We start from the raw sequence: 18228 nt of genomic DNA on the forward strand, positions 1-18228 counted from the left end.
CATTACTTGGCATAAACTTGAGGCAAAACTCCAGATTTAACTCTTGATGTAGTTGAAGATTTTTCCATCTCCAAAATTTAAGTACCAATAACGTCAACTTTACTAGGGCTGTTGTAAACGAATTTTAGTAATCGAGGTACTCGAATCATTCGAGGAATCGTTTCAGCCCTAAACTTTACATTCCCCAAAATTAAAAAAGGAACATTTTTATTTTTTGTGCATAAAATAACGAATTAGAAGTAAGTCTAACTTGAACTCATGTTTTAAAGTCTCGGTCCTGGATGCGGTTTAATTTCTCTGATCGTTCGCCATGTGAACCTGCAGCAGCTAAATGAGCAGAAACCGGACTGACCCTGTAAACAGTCTTTCTTCAGGTCGATGCGTTCCAGCAGGGGAATGAGGTAGGCTCCGCTCTTTCCTGTGCCGTTCTTGGCTCGGGCCAAAATATCCCTGCCTGACAGTGCGATGGGAATGCTTTCCTCCTGCACAAGAACAAAACACGTCTCCTGTTCATGTACAAAACATCTTCAACCGTTAAAGCTTCATATCAATTTCAAGCAGAAACCAAATAAATTTCCCTCCACAAACTGATTATCGCAGTATCTTCTGTCTTTTCCTGTCATCACATGTTTAAATCATTATTATTCTCCGTCATTCTTTAAAACAGACATGAAAGATTAAAGTTAAAATTGACTCACTTTCAAAATTTAATTCCATTCAGATCTGAGTTTTAACATGAGAACCAGTTTAGCGGTTAAATGTTTCCAGCTGAATCAATGGGAGAGAAAACGGAAAGGCAACAGCAGGACGAGATAAAAATAACTCATCTTCAAATGTAAGAGTTCACTTTCTACCAAACCCAGTCCAGACTGGTTCAATCTAAACCCACAGATATCCACTGAGATTAACACAGCAGCAGCTCGCCCAGATTACTGCGACAGACCAAAGTTTGAGAACCAGTTTGAGGCTGTACCTGAATTGGAGATGGCTTTTCCCAGCCCATCTCAAAGATTCCCATAAGTAGCTCCCTCTTTAGGCAATAATCTTCAAACTCATTGCCTTTAGTTGCAGTCACATCCTGCAACCACAAAATAGCTCATTAGTAGGATTACAGGATGTATAGATGTGTATTTTGCCATTAAAATTCAAATTTTATTTCTACTTACCGAAGTTTTGATCCTCATGTCCTTTGGGGGCAATTTTAAATTCTTCTTCCAGTCGTCTCCAGGCCTGAGTGGGTAAAGAAAAACATTCACAGTATAAAGAGAGACATTCATGAAGATTATGATTCTCAGGACTGATTCCAACAGATTCTCTGCAGGATTCTCACACAGATGAGTTAACTACCAAAGCATCTGCCTTCAGTATTTATCCTGATATTATTCACCTTAAAATGCATAGTTGACATGATTATATCCTGAAATCTAATTTCATTTTTCAGCATTTGGCCCACTGATCTGACTGAATCAAGTTGAAAAAATTGGTAGAATCCAATATTTTGGAATAAATCAAGCGGACAAACTGATATAATCCAATACTATGGAACAAATCAAGTGAAAACATTGGCAGAATGCAATGTACTGGAACGAATCAAGTGGAAAAAAAATGACAGAATCCATTATTTCGCTGATTTATTGGGGTATCTTTGATAAATATTAATTTCTTCGGTGGCAGGACTTACTTGATAACAGCGTTTGTTGGAGGGGCTGGCTGGGAATTGCCGTTGATTGTGCCTTTTATCATCTGGTTTAACTGCGTTGGTTGAGGACCTCCTCCACCGCCACCTGGTGCCCCTGCAGGTTTCACCGAGCTCCTCAGCTGTCCGTTCTGGTTGGACAAGCCCAAAATCACTGGGTTCTCTGTCCTGGTGGTGCTCATGTCCACTTATTTTTATTTTACTTCAATACCAATTAAATCTTTAACAGTCTCTAAACAAACAGAGTCCACTTCTCTGGGACTACTCAAACTAAAGATTTCCCTTGGCTTTTCAATAAATCAAATTACTCATCAAAACTAATGGGGCATCAAGTGTCAAGAAATGAACTCGTCCTTTCGAATTTACTAAGACTTCTGAGCATGAAAATTAAATAAGGGCTTCGCATAGGGATAATCGGCCAACTTTATCTGGAAATCAACACGCCAGGAAGGCTTAGTTAGCTTTTAAACGTTGGCTCAGTTAGCCATCCCGTTAGCTTAACCGGGCCTCTGTGTCCTTTCAAGTCTGTCCAACCCTGAAATATAAGAAACACAGAAGGAAACACTTGAATAAAGACAGGGGTCAGTTAAATAAGTGATTCACAATATTTAGCCTTAAAAAATGCATTTTTAATCGTAAGAAGCGCTAGCTAGGAGTTGGCCTAAAGTCAAGTTAGTCGACCCTGCGGTGACCGTTGCTAAATGCTAACAGCAAGGCAAAGCGTCACGGTGAAACAAATTTGCCAACATATTTATTGTTTCACATATAGATACGTGTATTCAAAAGAATAAAATAAAAGAAGAAAATAACTTCTTCCCAGTTTTATCCAGCTTGTTAAACCAACGTCAAATGGGGCCAAGTTACCTTAGAGCTAGCGCATGAAGCTAAAGATTTGCGCCAGCAATGAGGATTCCGTATTCAAATATACTCCAAAAAGCTAATACACGACTTACATTTTCTGGTCTGTGTTTTAGCGTTAAATCGTCTCGAACAATATTATTAACAGTCCGAATTATTCGCTTGTCGATTAGTGACAAGACTGGTTAACTACGAGCTAACTGGCTAATGGAGGCGAATTAACGTTCACCATTAAAGGTAAAAGCCGTCAGAAAACGCCAACAGTCGAATAGATGTCATTACTTTGTCTCGGGTTGAATACAAACGCAGTTACCTTGGATAACAGAAATAAAGCGGTTCCGTTTGCGGTTTTTTGTACAGTGTACTGGATTTTTTTTAGCTGACTACGAGAGAGTCTTGTCAAACAAGGATTCAAGATGGCTCCCAGCCGTATTTGAAGCCGTCCGCAGCCAACAAATCAGCTGATTCCATTTCAAATCAACAAATCAACATTTAAGGTTTCCTTGCGAAGAAATGCGCCACGGATTAAAATGTCAACATCGCAACTGTGTAAACTCTGAGGTGTTTATTATTTATTAAACAAAAGCTAAAATCGCTTTGGGTTTTTTTTGTTTTGTTTTGTATTTTCATGGAAGTTTCATGAGCTTTTTATTGAAAGAAACTGATTTGGAAACATTTTCTTTTGCCTGATTTTATTTTTTACTTACATGAAATATTGTAATTTTTGTCCTTAAAATATCCAAATTTCTACTGAACTTTATGTTTTGGTCTGTCTGATTCTGTGATTTTAAGTAATTTTTTGGATAGATAATTTTTACTCTTACCTGAGTAAAGTACTCTGCTCTCCTGTGACATAAACTATAGATAAAAGGAAAACAAAATAGGGCTGCAACTAGCAATTATTTTAGTTATAAAGTATTTTAGCTATTATTCTAAAAAGAAAAACTTTGGCACATTTTACAAATTTTTTTATAACCACTTCAGCTATTTTTTAAAAACAGTATTAGATGTAAATAAACAAATAGTTAAATATTTATTTTAAAATAATGCTTATATGTACTAACCTTAGTACTAGTACACAATAACACCCGATTTTATTTGTACAAAATTATGTCATCAGACAGACAAAAATGCAAAGTTTTGTACAAATCTTGGTATTTTAAAAACTAAATAATAAAAACATGATTGACATTGAATCTTCTACATTTGAAACTGTTCTACAAAATTTCTGATATTATTCTCGTAATTTTCAGAAAACTTTCTAGCAAATTTTAAACTTTACAAACTCAGAATTTGTATTTTTTCTTTTCTAGAAAAGTTCTGAGATTAATCTTTTTCTTTTCTTGCCGATTTTTGACATTTCCTTTTTTCTGAGATTAATCTAAATAACTCTGATTTTTTTTCTAGGAAACTTTAGACTGTTTAACTCTCGTTTTTCCAGAAAGTGTCCGAGCTTCGTTGTAAACGCCCTGTTTGTGTTCCTCTAACAGTAATAACCCTGCAGCCGGATCTGCAGTGTCTCTGCTCTCCCACCAGAGGGTGCTGTAGGCTTTGGACGCTGCCCCGGGCATTCTGCGGTCTGCAGCCGGGATTTCTTGGTGAGCGCCAGGCTGCGCAGCCAGACATTCCTGCAGAGGGACTGCAGTCACCAGTTACCCTCCAACTGCTGTGAGTTCATGACTGCAGTAAGTTCTGTACATTTGGTGACTAAAATCAGAGAAAGTGTTTAAATCTAAAAGTAACTTTGGCCGCTTTTCAACTTGTGGCCTGCATAGCTCAGTAAAACTGCTCTGAAATATAAAAGCAAAGCTCATGTTTTAATTTTAACCTTGTTTAAAATCTTGAATTATTCTTTAATCAATTCCTGTTCAACGATTCAAGTTTTTTCCTTGTCTGACATCTTTTTGTCCTTTTTTATTTTAATTAAAATAATGTCTAATCCTACCTCTATTTGTTTCCTTCTTCAGGACAACACTTTGTTGTAAAAACTGTCCTCTTTTGTCTGTTATTTTTTTTTTTTTTTTAAATCTTTGAGCTTTTATAGAGATGATCGTCAAGGACGGGAATCTTCATTTAACGTTTCTATTCTGATTATTCTATTCTGGAATTCATTAAAAAATTTTTTTTTTTTTTCTGGCAAATTTTTGACTTTTCAAACTCAGGCATTTTCTTGATTTTTCTAGAACATTTCTGAGGTTGTTTTTTTTTTGGCAGAAATTGACTCTTTTCCATTGTTCTATTTAAAATTATTTTTAGCTGTTCTCGTGTTGCTGAACATCTTTCCTGCTAAAATTGTTTTCTCTCTCCATGAGAAGTAGAGCCAGAAACTCAGCAGCAATCACATAAAAATTACTTTTTACCAGAAACCAGACAGCGATTAAAGACTAGCATGATGTCCTGTCACGAACAGCAGCTCAGACTTTGACACGCACGACTTCACTTCCTGTTCTGTGTCCCCAAGTGGCCGAACCATGATACCAACTTATGAAACCTGGGGAAATATGAGAATGAGGCATTTCCAGAGCATAATCATCTCACAACCACGAAGAAATAAAGCAGGTTCACTTCACGTGTCATTACAAAGATAAAATAAGTGATAATGTTTTTGTAAAGAACATAAAAAAACAATAATAAACCATTAAAATGACATAAAAATTGCAGCCATTCTCAATTTCTGTTTCTGGTGTTTGTTACACATTTTAGCACCAAAATACCATAAATAGGCCACAAAATTGTAGATTTTGTAGTTTAATAGAAGTTCTAATTATTCACAAAGTCATACAAGTATATTTAGCTAAAACATGTAATATTTAGACTGCTGAACACAACAGGTATTGACAAAGTCTTACTACACATAAATTATTTCAGCACCACGTCTAGAAAATTTTCTCTGTAAGCAGATCTTTTTTACAAAAATAATGTGTGTAAAATTAAGCAAACTGTGACTGAAAACATTGATCAAAGATGGTTTTATACCTCCAAATGTTTTCATAATGACAGCAGCACACAGCTGCAGCTTAATGCCGAAAACAGATAAAGACAGATTTACATTTGAAATATGATAAAATGTTTATTTCACACCAGCTAAATGATTGTATCTGTAAAGCTTAAAGTGGACCTATTATGCAAAACTGACATTTTGCATGTTTTTGTTCCTCCATTTGGTCTCAACTGCTTCTCTGCAGGCGCTGTACAATGGCTGCTGGAAAAGACCATCCAGAAACCACTTGCTGCAATCATGCTGATTGTGCAGGAGGCTCTACTTCTGCTTTTCAAAGATGTACGGTTGTATAATTGCTCATCTGTTGAGTTAGAGGGCGTGGCCAGCAGCAGCTGATTTGGATTGAAAGTGACAAGACGCCCTATAACAGCTTAACATACGCAGACCAAAATGACCAGAATCTCATACTCTAAGAATGATTTTGTTTTGTATCACCCGTAGAGTTCTCCTAATCTGTTCAAGGAAACACAACAGGTCACTTGTACACATTTAATTGGCCTTACTTTCTAAAGAAGTAGTCCTAATTTTTTTTTGAGTATCTATATTCTACATGAATTACCTGGAAAAAAAATCCAAAAGTTACATTTTAATAGAAACTACATTATTTTTACACTAAACAGATTTAAAATTTCACTTATACCTGAACTGGTTTTGTTGTTGAGCTGCTTTTGCTACAGATGGCTGCATCCTGGGTGCAGACATGAGCATTATCACAGATCCTTCCTCCATAGTCCAAATTTTCTGAATAAAGCAATATTTAACAATATTGCTTTATTATTAAAATCAATAAAGCATATTTATTGCTTTTAATAAAGCAATAAATGTGCTTTATTGTCCACTTTTGGACAATAAAGCACATTTATATTCTATTCAAAGCTGTGAAAACAACACTGTATTTGTCTCTCTATTTATAAATATCTACTTGTTTTCTGGTGAACATGTTTTAGGAAGATTAAAAACAAACATGTGACCAAAAGAAAACTGGGCGCATGCATAACTTGAAGTGAAAGTCGACTTCATCTGCACCGAGCAGATCACAGGAAGGCTCTCCACATAAGTGATCAAAGTCAGAATGAATGTTTTTAAGGTGTTTGAACTTATTTAATCTACACTGAAAAACATGCCAGCAGCTTCGTAGCATCTTTAAACGTATTTTCAACAGGAAGAAGTACCTCTGGTAGCCTTACACATTGCTACAGTAAGAAATCTTACTGTAGCAATGTGTGGAACTTTTTTCAGAAGAATTCAACTCGTTTGTGGCGTTTATGGAAATCACGGTATCTGGTTTCGAAACGTCAGATTTTTGCAGATGATATGGTTCTGTTCACACCTTCAGTCCGTGACCTTCAGGGTTCGCTGTAGTGGTTTGCACACGTATGATGCCAGCCAATAGGAGTTTATTAATGCAAAGCTTCGCAAAAGTGCTTTCAGAGCAAATGCCAGCCTGTCGCCTCCAAAAATAATTTTGAGCATTTTTATGCTTTTCTTTTTGCACACTTCAGTGCATTTCATCAGGTTTTTAACCATTGTGTGTAGAAATGGGGTCCAACCGACCCCAAACACGTAAAACTTGTATCATTTTCCATAGTCCTCTATGCTTGCCTCCGTCCTCAGACGCACATGGGTTAAGTGAGAGAGAGAAACTAGATGGTGACTAATTGTGAAATCGAAATTAAATTTGTTTCTCACATATTTAAAAAAAATAAAAGTAATTCGCATTCACCCCCCATTAAATCTCAAACATGCAAACAACACGTTTCTTCACATCTAAGTCATTTCCAAAACACCAAACTTTGTGTTGATGTTTGGAGGCTACAGACTCTAAAATCCCCTGAAACGAAGTGAGTGACCTAATATTTAAACAGTTAAGGTCAGAAATCAAACAAAACTCTGAATATTGCCACAGAAAGTACCACAGTAAAACATAATAAGACTATCATTCTTCCCAAAAGAAGCAAAGACAAAGTCTCCTTAAAGTTTGGTCAGTAAACTTCATTTTAAATACTGAATTGTTTTATTTAGTTTTATTTTACTGAACAAGTCCTGACTTGTAGTGCGGCATTCAAAATTGTTATTTGAGTAATGAAGGTCAAACAGTTTTACTTTCACAAGTGGAGCATTGCAGCTTTCGTCATTATGCTCCACTGGATGCATGAAACTTTAAACTTGTTTTGGGTTTATTTTAAATCTAACAGCCACCGAGACAAAAAGTAAGAAAAAAGAAACAGAGAAAAGTGGGGACTATCATAGGTCAAAACAAAATAACCTAAAATTAAGCAAATAAAGAAGCCTGGTATTTACTGTATATCCAAAACTTTAAAGGGATTTTTATGACAATGCATCAGGGCCGTCGTAGACAGAAAAAAAGGAGAAAATTTTCACCAAAAACTCAGAGAAACTCAGAAATTTTCTAGAAAACTTGGAAATTTTTGACATTTGAAATTCACAAATTTTCACATTTTTTGTAGAAAATTTCTGATATTAGTCGAAAAAAAAATTTAAGCAAAGTTGGCTTTTCAGTAAAAATTAAGTTTTACGTTTTGTTAAAACTCGGTTATGAAAACACAAATACATTCTGTTGTACTTCATGTTAATTTTTACCGATTACAAATTAAAAATCTCCGTCTGCAGGTCGTATTGAATTCAGTTTAAAGGCTATAATAATCTTTTATCGGCTGCTAAATCTCTTCTCCGTGTCTCCACCCAACAGAAAGGCTTAAAGGCACATTTAAAAGGAAAGCATAAGAGGAAGTGTGTGCGCTTTGTCACTGCAGAAGTGTGAAACGATCATCTCCCGCGCCGCGCAGTCATGGCTTTCACAAAGACCTACACTGGAGGCATGGTGAGACTTTAACCCACGTTCAAAATAACGCTGATTAATTCATCATTTAGCGTATATTTAAGTGTTTTTTTATTTCCAGATAGTGGATTCATTTTATAATTTAAGTCGATTTACCTGAATTCTTATATTTTAATGTTAAAACCAATACAGATTTTTAAACTGGAAACCCAATATTTGTATTTTTCTTCTTTATTTTGCAACTGCAATGCATTATTTCTTGCTTGTTTGTTATTTTCTCCTTTAAATTGCCCTGTTACTTAAATGTGTTAAGTAAACCTAGACAGGAAAGATGTATGCAACATATGGGATTTATTCAAATTAGGTGTGCACTGCTTGCTTCCTGTTATTTAACCAAGCAACCAGAAAAGAAGAACTTTTCCAAAGCATGTTGAATATTTAAAAGAAATGTGCTGAGGGGCTGATTTCTCTGATATAGCAGAGAAAGAGGAAATAATGCACATAATCAGATTTATTTATATGCGTTTGCACATTATTGCGTATAAAATGGATGCTGTTTGTTGTCATTTGCAGCTATATGAATTAACCAAATTAAAAGTAGCAGCCAAAATTGTAAATATCAAGTTAAGATGAACCGATTATATTTTATTCATTTTTTAGTTGACAAAGATTTCAAATCTTTGATGTTTTTTAATGTAACTTTATAAGGAATTCAGTTTATTTAAATAGCACCAATTTACAACAAACGTCGTCTTAATAAAAACTCTACTTTAAACTGGAAGTTTGAGAAAAAGCAGACAGAAAAAGTAGAGAAGTACTGACACAGACATAAGTCATTTAATCTAGGAGAAAAACCTAGCTAAACTAGAGTAACCATGGCAACCATAGCAACAAGTAGCCTTTTTAGTAATATTGTCAAAAAGAGAGAAAAGGTAAACCATAATGATACAAATCTCAGATGAAGTATAATTTATATGGAGAGAAAAACCAGAGGTTAACTGCAAAAGTGGAGAGTAGTAGGAGAATGTAGTAGATGAAAAGTGATGAGTATTTATGTCAAGGTGTTTCCACGCCTGATATTCCGGTATATTTGGTTCGATTGGGGACCAAAGTCGCAACATTTGTTACATTTTCAGCTGTAGCGGTTCCTTTTCACAATGCACTGAGTTAAACGAAAAAAATCGTTTGAAAAACTTGTTCCCCTCCTCGCCTTTGGAGGCGCTGCACCAAGAACCACCAAAAGAAACGACAGGAAAACGTCTGAAGACACTGAGCGCAACTTCCTTCTTTATGAAATGTAAACAAACAAAAGATGAAGTGGCATGCGGTTGACTAGCTAGGCTAGCACATTTGTTTTGGTTATATTTACCCAGAATGCCCTACGCTGTAGTCCACTTCCTGCTTTTGGAGTGATTTTGGTCCGCTTGGCGTTCACATATGCATTTGAACTGCACCAGAGTTCACATCAACCGAACCAAGACCAAGGTTTGTAGGCAGACCAGAGTTCATTGTTTTGGTCCACATCAGAGTTTGGTTGCGCATTCATACCTCCATAAATGAACTGGACTTTCTAGACAAACGAACTACAGTTTGATTAAAGCGGACTAAACAGGACTGGTATGAACGCAGCCTTTGAAACTTTAGGAACCACCGATAAACCTGCAGTCTGACAGCATCATTCTCTGTTAGGAACGGATGGACCAATCACATCTCCAATATCTGATGAAGTTTGATTATTACGGGCGAAGAATAATAATTTCAAAATACTCTGGATTTTGGATCAACAGTTGGCGTGTGACTAAATTTTGTGGATTTCCCGATAGTAATAAATTATAAGCGTTCAGACTTGATATACACTGCAAAAACACAAAATCGTTTGGACTACTTTCCAAAGAAAATATCTCAGTAAAAGATATATACAAAATACAAAACTAGCTTAAAAGTAACTTTTCAGCGAGATATAAGAGCTTGTTTTAAGTCAATAATATCTTTATATTGATGAAAAAGTTCTAGTTCCAGTGGCAGATTATTTAATTTATAAAAAGACATTTTTCCCATGTTGCAAGTGGAATATTCTAACAGTGGAACTAAGACATTTCCATCAATACTAAGGAATTATTGAATTAAAACAAGCTCCTATATCTGGAGCTTGTTTGTCTTATTACAAGTATATTAAGACATTTGCACTAAAACAAAATTAAAAATTCTTGTTAATATTTTGTGTTTTTGAAGCAAGTGAATCCATTGCAGATGATTACAGGAAGTAGTTCTCCTTTAGATGCTATGGATGTTTTGCTACTCAAAATAGCTCTTTAAAGAGGAAGTGGAAACAATCTGGCACATTCAGAGCTTCCGGAACCGAGTCTGTTTATCTGTTACGTAATGACTCTTATTCCACTGCTGTGTCATAACGAAATTCTCTGTGTTCTTTATTTCACAGGACACAGACTATGAATATTATAGCTATGACAATAACACAGATAATAAAGAAGACTTCACCTGCGATAACGAAGTGTTGGTGTTCCAAGACTTTTACTCCGTGTTCAGCCCGGTCCTTAACAGCCTCATCTTCCTCCTGGGTTTGGTCGGAAATGGCCTGATGGTCACCATCCTCCTGAAGCGTCACCGCCGGCTGCGCATCACTGAGATCTACCTGCTGCACCTCGCCCTGGCCGACCTCATACTGATATTCACGCTGCCTTTCAACGTGGTCGAAAGCGTCGCCGGATGGCTGTTCGGGGAGTTTTTCTGCATGCTCTATGGCGTGTTGAGAAACATGTACCTCCTGTGTGGGAGTTTCCTCCTGGCTTGCATTGGATTCGATCGGTATCTGGCCATCGTCCACGCAATCCCCAGCATGCAAAGTCGACGCCCAAAAAGAGTGCACCTGACCTGCGCTTCACTTTGGCTCATCTGTTTCCTGTTGTCACTGCCCAACGCCGTCTTTCTCTCCGTCAAGTCAGAAAAAAACGACTCCTTGCTCGAGTGCGATTATTATCGTTATGAAATCAATGCGCAAAACTGGGTTCTGGCCAACAGGTTCTTGCATCATGTGACCTTTTTCTTCTCTCTGGCTGTCATGTGTTACTGTTACACTGCACTTGTAATCACTTTGTTCAAGAGTCAGAAAAGCCAAGCAAAGAAGGGAGCCATTCGGCTGGCCTTGCTCGTCACCATTGTGTTTTGTGTCTGCTGGCTACCCAACAACATCACCTCGCTGATGAAAACTCTCGCTGAACTGGAAGTCGTAACGAGTGACACCTGCTGGCCAAAACAAGTCCTAGCTCAAGCTCATACTGTGACAGAGAGTCTGGGTGTCTCACACTGCTGCCTCAACCCGTTCCTGTACGCGTTTGTTGGGGTGCAGTTTCGTAACGAGCTTTTGCATCTTCTGTGTCGTCTGGGCTGCAGCCGCTTTTGCCTGCGATTTATCAAAGCTCAAAATTATGGAAGACCGTCTGTTTCTGATGGAACGACATCGAACAGCATGGTCATGTACTGACTAACAACTCAGAGTCTAAAGTGCTATCCAATAGGGATGGACCAATAAATCAAGAACAATATATATCTCAATATCAATAGATAATACGTCTGAATGTTAGCTCAACCTCTGACGGCTAGCTAAGTAAGGTTGGTGGTAGACCTGTCACAATAACAAATTGTCCCAGAAGTTATTGTGATAAATGACAATATTGTTGTTTGATTCAATTTTCAACTAATATAATAATGCAAGAACACATTCTCAAAGATCAATAAACTTGGAAAGCTAATGAATATTTACATTGGAACTGGAAGACATTTTGAATATCGAAAATAAATAAACAAAACAACAGAAACAACAAATAAAATGAATTATGAAGTATTTGTAAGCAAAATTATCCTTAAAATAAAGGTCTAGCTGAGACCAAAGCACCAGACTGAATACTTACCATCTAGTTATTGGTAGAAAAAGAGAGAAAAGATAAAAACAATAAATCATGCAAATGGAAATTATTGACAGTGTTTTAATTTATCATGCGATTAATTGATTTATTGGTTACTGTGACATCTGTGCCATCAACTAATTAATTGACTCTCTTATTACCTAATAAAAACCGGTTAACTAGCACTGTGTCTCAGCTGCTTAAAACTGAACAGGAAACGTTACGCCACCAGTTTGGAAGTATTTCGAATATTTAAAACAAAAACAAAAAATCAATAATAATTCCCGAAGTCGATTCATATGAACCACTTTTCCTGATAAGTTTTCGGCCATGTTGTCCAGCCCTATGCTACAATTCACAATTTCAGTCGAGCGTACTAATTTCCTACGCGGTGTCTAATCCTTACCCAGAGCGCAAGCATTTTCCTCCACGTCTTTTTCGTTCCTCTGAAAGTCGTTGATGTATCATCCAAGTTGCTGTCTCTTCCGTGAGAAACGCTTCAAAATTTGACGTCATTTTCCCACAAGATGGCGCCGATTCTCAACCTTATCAGCTCAGTGTCACATTCAAAACAGTTCGATTTGAACAGTTTCCCGCCGAGCAGTTCACAGTGCGACACCGAACGTCCAGTTTGAGTCCGTGTCGAGCATGCGCAGACCTCCGCGGAGTGAAGTACGCTAGTGTACGTATGGCTTTACATATGGGGCCCATAAAGGGCACGAAATGGAAAGGGAAACAGGAATTGGCATTGTATGTAAAATTACGTACACAGCGGACCCCCGCCTATTTGCCGAAAATCTTAATATTAGGAACAAAATGCAAACTCTCCAGAAATTTTGAGATTAATCTAAGAAATTTATTGGAAAAAAAACATGAAAATTTCTGAAAAGTTGCAAATTTGCTTGTGGAAAAACAAAACAAACAACTCAACTTTTGAGATTAATCTCAGAAGTTTTCTAGAAGAAAACATGGAAATTTCATGAGCTTCAAAATGTAAGTCTTTGAATTTAGAAACTCAGAAATTTCTAAAAATAAATAAAAACATTTCTCAGATTAATCTAAAAAAACATTTTCTAGCAAATTTGTAACTTCTTAAAGTCAGAAATTTCTATGTTTTTTTTCTTCAAAAATTTCTAAAGTTAGTCTTGAACTCATCTCCTTAGCATGAACAGACTACTTAGTAAACCATTTCATAATTATTTTAGCATGTCAGAATTTAAATAGCACTGAAAATTAAGTTAGTCGATTCACAATGTTAATTTGTTATGTGCTCTGTATTTATTTTATAGATTCAGGTTGGTCTGTCCCTTGGTGCTACTTTTTTCTAACCATGTTTTCCAATTATTCCATGTTTTCAGTCTAATAATTTCATGAATTATTGAAATTCTCCTTAAAATGCTTTTATGTGACATTTGACTGTAGATTGTTTTCTGAAAATGTACTTTAATGTAGTTGACCTTGTTTTTTATTCCTTTGGATTGGTTGGTTGACTGTACAACCAACTGCTTGAAGGTTTTTATTTTAATTACCAAATGTCCCCAGAATAGAACATTGGACATTAAGCTCAATTTGTGTGAAAAGGTCAGCTACAAATACATCTCAAAAGGTACAACAATATTTTTTAAGTAATGCCATATTAAAGGGTTAACATTAGGGCTGCAAAATATATCATTGCTAGTATTGGTAATTTTTTACATATAAGTTTGATAAAAAAAAATAAATAAATAAAAAAGATTTGATCATGTGATGCAGCAAAGGATTGTGGGGAATTTAATTTAAGTCAGTGGTGTGGTCTCTTTTTCACAGTGTGTGAAAAAGGTAGAAAAATGTATGATATTGGTAGACATCAGTTATTGGCAATAACATATATATATATATATATATATCAATATACTCAACATTTCCTGTTTCTGCCTTCACAATCTTGTATTTACTGTATGGATAAAAGGTATCCAGCTGTAATGAACTGTATTATTTGCTTGTATTGTAGCTAAACAAAGTTTTTTGTATATGTATGTATATGACAAATAAATGTTGCCTAAAGAAATAAACACAATAACCAAATTAACTCCAGAGATTATTATTCTATTTGTAGACTTCTATTAAAACACAGACAGAACAACTTCAAACAATCACACATTGCATCTTATATACAGCAAGTATATATTATATATTTATATATAATTTATTTTCACAATTTTTTTTAATTGGAGAAAAAAAATAAATCAATGATATTAAAACAAATAGAAATTTGAGGCACTCCTCTCGACCGTCACCAAGCAAATACACAGATTTTGTTGAAATTTACACAATTTACAGTATTTTTATTATTTAGAAAATGGCTTCAAATTTATAGAACAGTGTTACAGTGCTTTGAAATTTTTACATTTCTTAAAATCAGCTTCAACCCAGAAAACTTGGAGATTATCACTCAGACATATACGGGATTAACACCAGAGTGAAGTTGGCCCCCCAACCGTCTTCATATGAAATGAGGTTGGTGTCAAAAGTTTGTGCAGCAAAATTTAAAAAATATTAAATGTTTGCAGAGGTCAAAGATCGAGCACAAAAAAACAAATAAATCATTATCAACTGTGCTAAATATTTTAGCTGCACAAGCATAGCAGAGTTAATTTGTATCAATTTCATTTGATTTGTAAATGTAGACTGGCTGGTTGACCTTTGATGACCTCTGGAAACATTTATGAATATCTTTAAAATGTCAGAATGAGCCGTTTTAGGGCCTCCATCACTTTAAATCCAAATAAGCTGCTGTAGTTTCTGGATGGCAAGTCAACAACAAAACATTCGTCTTTTCCAAACGCGCTGGAGCTCAGCTTGGGTTGCTAGGTGACGGGCGGAATTCTGCTGGGGTTGCTAGGCAATGGGGCTGGGCTTCTCTGGGGTTGCTAAGTAACGGGGCAGTGCCTGCTGATTTGTGACTTTATATTCCAGAGATTTTTCAACCAGCTAATTTTCCAAACACATGAACTTAAAATACATTAACGTATTCCCAAAAAGCAGCTGGATGTTGTTGTTTTTAGTGTTTGGGCTGATTTTAGAAGTACAAACTCAGAAGAAAAAATGAAAAAGTGCAAAATGTGAATTTTATCTACCATGTCTCCTTTAATATCTTTAAAAACAGCATAAACAAAAATGTTTGCTGCACAAATGTTTGACACAAATTTTGCTTAATCTGAAGAAGATGTGGAGGAAGGAACTTCACTCAGGTGGGAACAACAGTACACAAAAACCGGACGTGTTGGGAAGTTTGTGTAAGTACGAAGCCGGGTCAGAAAGGCATATTGGCCATGCCGCCGGAGCCGTAGCCGATCGGACTGTCCAGAGACATCCCCCGCTGCCGGAGTGGCTGCTGCTGCCCCATCATGGCCGCCTGGGGGTGGGGCGGCCCCACCATGGGCCGCTGGTGTCCAAACGGCTCCCCCGGGATCGGCATGCTCCTCTGTTTCGCCTGCATCATCATAATGTTCTGCTGCGCCATCAAGCTGTGCGGGTGCTGCTGCGGCGGCATCATGCCGGGGTATGGCCCCGACGGATGGTGGAGGAGATTGTTGGCCATCATGGCCGGCTGCTGCTGCGGCGGCATCATTCCTGTCCTTCCCATCATGTGTCCCGGCGGACACATGGCGCCGCCGCCGGACATCACCGCCCTCGACCCGCCCATACCCTGTCGGATCCCTCCGTGCGAAGGGTGGGGAGGCAGCTGCTGCTCCGCCATGCTCTGCAGGCTGGCTAGATGCGGGTTGCATGACGCACCGCCACCACCGCCTCCGCCATGTTGGGAAAGCTGCTTGAGCAGCTGCTGTGGAGTATGCTGCTGGTGCGGGTTCTGATGAGGCTCGCTTTTGGGGAAGTACTGCAGCGTGCTGCTAGGCTTGTCGGACGGAATGATGCGCGACAGATCAAACTCTGGGATCCCCGTCTGCGTCGGCCGAATCACCTCGCTCAGATCCGGGCCGTCGCCCAGAGGCAGCGGCGGGAAGGAGTCGGGCGGGTGCGGCGCGCGCTGCTGATGGTGGCCTTTGCTGAGCATCTGCAGCTGCTGATGCGGCAGGATGTCGTCGCTGGACTGGGGGAAGTTTGGCGGCATTCCTCCGATCGGAGAGTGCATGGGCGGCTGCATGCGAGGAAAACCCCCTGACAGCGGCGACGCGCTGCTGGGGCCCATCCCGTCAGGCGCGCCGCCTCCCATGATGACCGAACTCATGGCCGGCATGCCCAGTTCAGGCCCAGGGGCATCATGGGACAGATGCTGCTGGCCTTGGCTGACCAGACCCATTGGGCTCCGAGGCTCGTTCTGGGGTCCGATGGAGCCTTGACAGTTCAGCATCTGAGACATCTGGGCGTTCGCCATATTTCCTGGAGAGGAAGAGGAGAAAACATGGAGGACAGAACAAACTTTACTGATTTCACTCCAAACAGTGAACAGAGTGCATTTTTAAAAAAATCTAATATGCGAAATGTACATATTTTTGTAGAGTTTTGTTTTTTCAGGTAATGGCCTTTTTTGAGTCTCCACTTCAGTTAATGATTAGTTGATTACTAAATTAGTTGACGATTATTGCGACAACTGATTAATCGAATCAATCTCGATTAATTTCAGCCACAAACATTCCTGTATGGTTTAATTCAGTCCAGTTAATTAATCACTTACTAAATTGGTTGATGATCATTGCAATAATTGATCAAATTAATCGGTTATTAATCCAATTAATCATGATTAATTGGATTAATCATTGCAATAATTGATCAAATTAATCGGTTATTAATCCAATTAATCATGATTAATTGGATTAATCATTTAAGCCCTAAATATTTCTTTGGACTAAATTAAAAATCATTTTATTTACTCCAGTTAAAGATAGATCAAATACTAAATTGGTTGATGATCATTGCAATAATCGATCAGATTAATCTTGATTAATCCAACTGATCGTTTTGATTTTTCTTAAATGCTGATGTGTAAATGTACATTGTGTTTCTCTTGTGGTATCTTCGTACCTCCAATAGTGACACCAGACAGAAGAGGTCGATCTGACAGCATCTCGTCGTCAGAAGTGGCGATTGTTTTGATTGCATCGTGGTAGAGCGGGGTCGAACTGGGGACGGCGTACTTCGACATCTGAGACATGATGAGGGACAAAGGATTCTGGGATGGCGCTGCACCTGGGGAGGAAGTGAAGGGCATACTGGCATTCATAGAAGGTGGTTGGCTAAGAGGCGTTGAGCTGGAACTTCTTGGAGGATGGGGCTGGCCTGCAAAATTCACAAAAAAAAAAGGTTATTAGTAGCAAAGTAACTGCTGGGATTTTCATCTAAAAGAAACTAGTGACTCCTGACATCTGAGTGAAGTGAGGAACTCAGGCCTGAACCTTCAGAGTCACAAAGACAGTTACAAAGTCGGCCTTCCATCACCTGAAGAACATTTCCAGGATTAAAGGACTAACGTTCCAGAATGATCTAGAGAAAGTCATCCATGCATTTAACTTTAGAAGCATTAATTACTGCAACAGTGTCTTCACAAGTCTACCTAAATAAAAAAATAGAGTTCAGCTGATCCAGAATGCTGCTGCTTGTGGTCTCACTAAAACCAGGAAGATGAAGCACATCACCCCATTTCTAAAATCCATACTCCCTGTAGCCCAGAGTATAGACTTTAAAGGGGAGTTTTTATCCAAAATTCAAATTTTGCACATTTTTGTACTTCCATTTGGGTTCCTACTGTTTCTAAAAGCAGCTCAAGCGCTAAAAAAACACACCCAGCCGTTTTTTTTTTTTTTTTTTTTTTTTTTTTTTTAGAAAATAATTTAATGGATTTTGGTGTCTGCCGTTTCAAAACCTATGAAATGTAACATCAAGAATCAGCAGTAGAGGTGTGCCGATCGATCAGTCACCGATCATAATCGGGCCGATTTTCGTGAAAAAGTGC

The 18228-nt window shown here is 37.8% G+C and overlaps 3 protein-coding genes across 4 annotated transcripts in view; 1 reads left to right on the forward strand and 2 right to left on the reverse strand.

Annotated features, from left to right (window-relative positions):
• ddx6 (DEAD (Asp-Glu-Ala-Asp) box helicase 6) overlaps positions 1 to 3000 on the reverse strand; it is a 14089-nt gene extending 11089 nt beyond the window's left edge. Inside the window, exons 1-5 of the mRNA XM_007552317.2 lie at positions 2868 to 3000; positions 1682 to 2231; positions 1167 to 1230; positions 974 to 1078; positions 353 to 482 (exon numbers count right to left, since the gene is read on the reverse strand). Coding sequence (XP_007552379.1) covers positions 353 to 482; positions 974 to 1078; positions 1167 to 1230; positions 1682 to 1878 — 496 coding nt within the window. The 5' untranslated portion in view covers positions 1879 to 2231; positions 2868 to 3000. The remainder of the gene's footprint in view (positions 1 to 352; positions 483 to 973; positions 1079 to 1166; positions 1231 to 1681; positions 2232 to 2867) is intronic.
• A 5233-nt stretch (positions 3001 to 8233) lies between these two features.
• cxcr5 (chemokine (C-X-C motif) receptor 5) lies at positions 8234 to 12063 on the forward strand. Its single transcript, XM_007552319.2, has 2 exons — positions 8234 to 8397; positions 10796 to 12063. Exons 1-2 carry the CDS (start codon positions 8365 to 8367, stop codon positions 11855 to 11857), a joined length of 1095 nt encoding a protein of 364 aa, XP_007552381.1. The 5' UTR covers positions 8234 to 8364; the 3' UTR covers positions 11858 to 12063.
• Positions 12064 to 15315: 3252 nt separating this feature from the next.
• bcl9l (bcl9 like) overlaps positions 15316 to 18228 on the reverse strand; it is a 39213-nt gene continuing 36300 nt past the window's right edge. For both annotated transcript variants that reach the window (XM_007552320.2, XM_007552321.2), the window contains 2 exons: positions 17301 to 17555; positions 15316 to 16658 (listed from right to left, as the gene is read on the reverse strand). In XM_007552320.2, coding sequence (XP_007552382.1) covers positions 15571 to 16658; positions 17301 to 17555 — 1343 coding nt within the window. In that variant the 3' untranslated portion in view covers positions 15316 to 15570. The remainder of the gene's footprint in view (positions 16659 to 17300; positions 17556 to 18228) is intronic.

Source organism: Poecilia formosa, unplaced genomic scaffold (genome assembly GCF_000485575.1).
Source record: "Poecilia formosa unplaced genomic scaffold, Poecilia_formosa-5.1.2 Scaffold48, whole genome shotgun sequence".
Classification (NCBI taxonomy): domain Eukaryota; kingdom Metazoa; phylum Chordata; class Actinopteri; order Cyprinodontiformes; family Poeciliidae; genus Poecilia; species Poecilia formosa.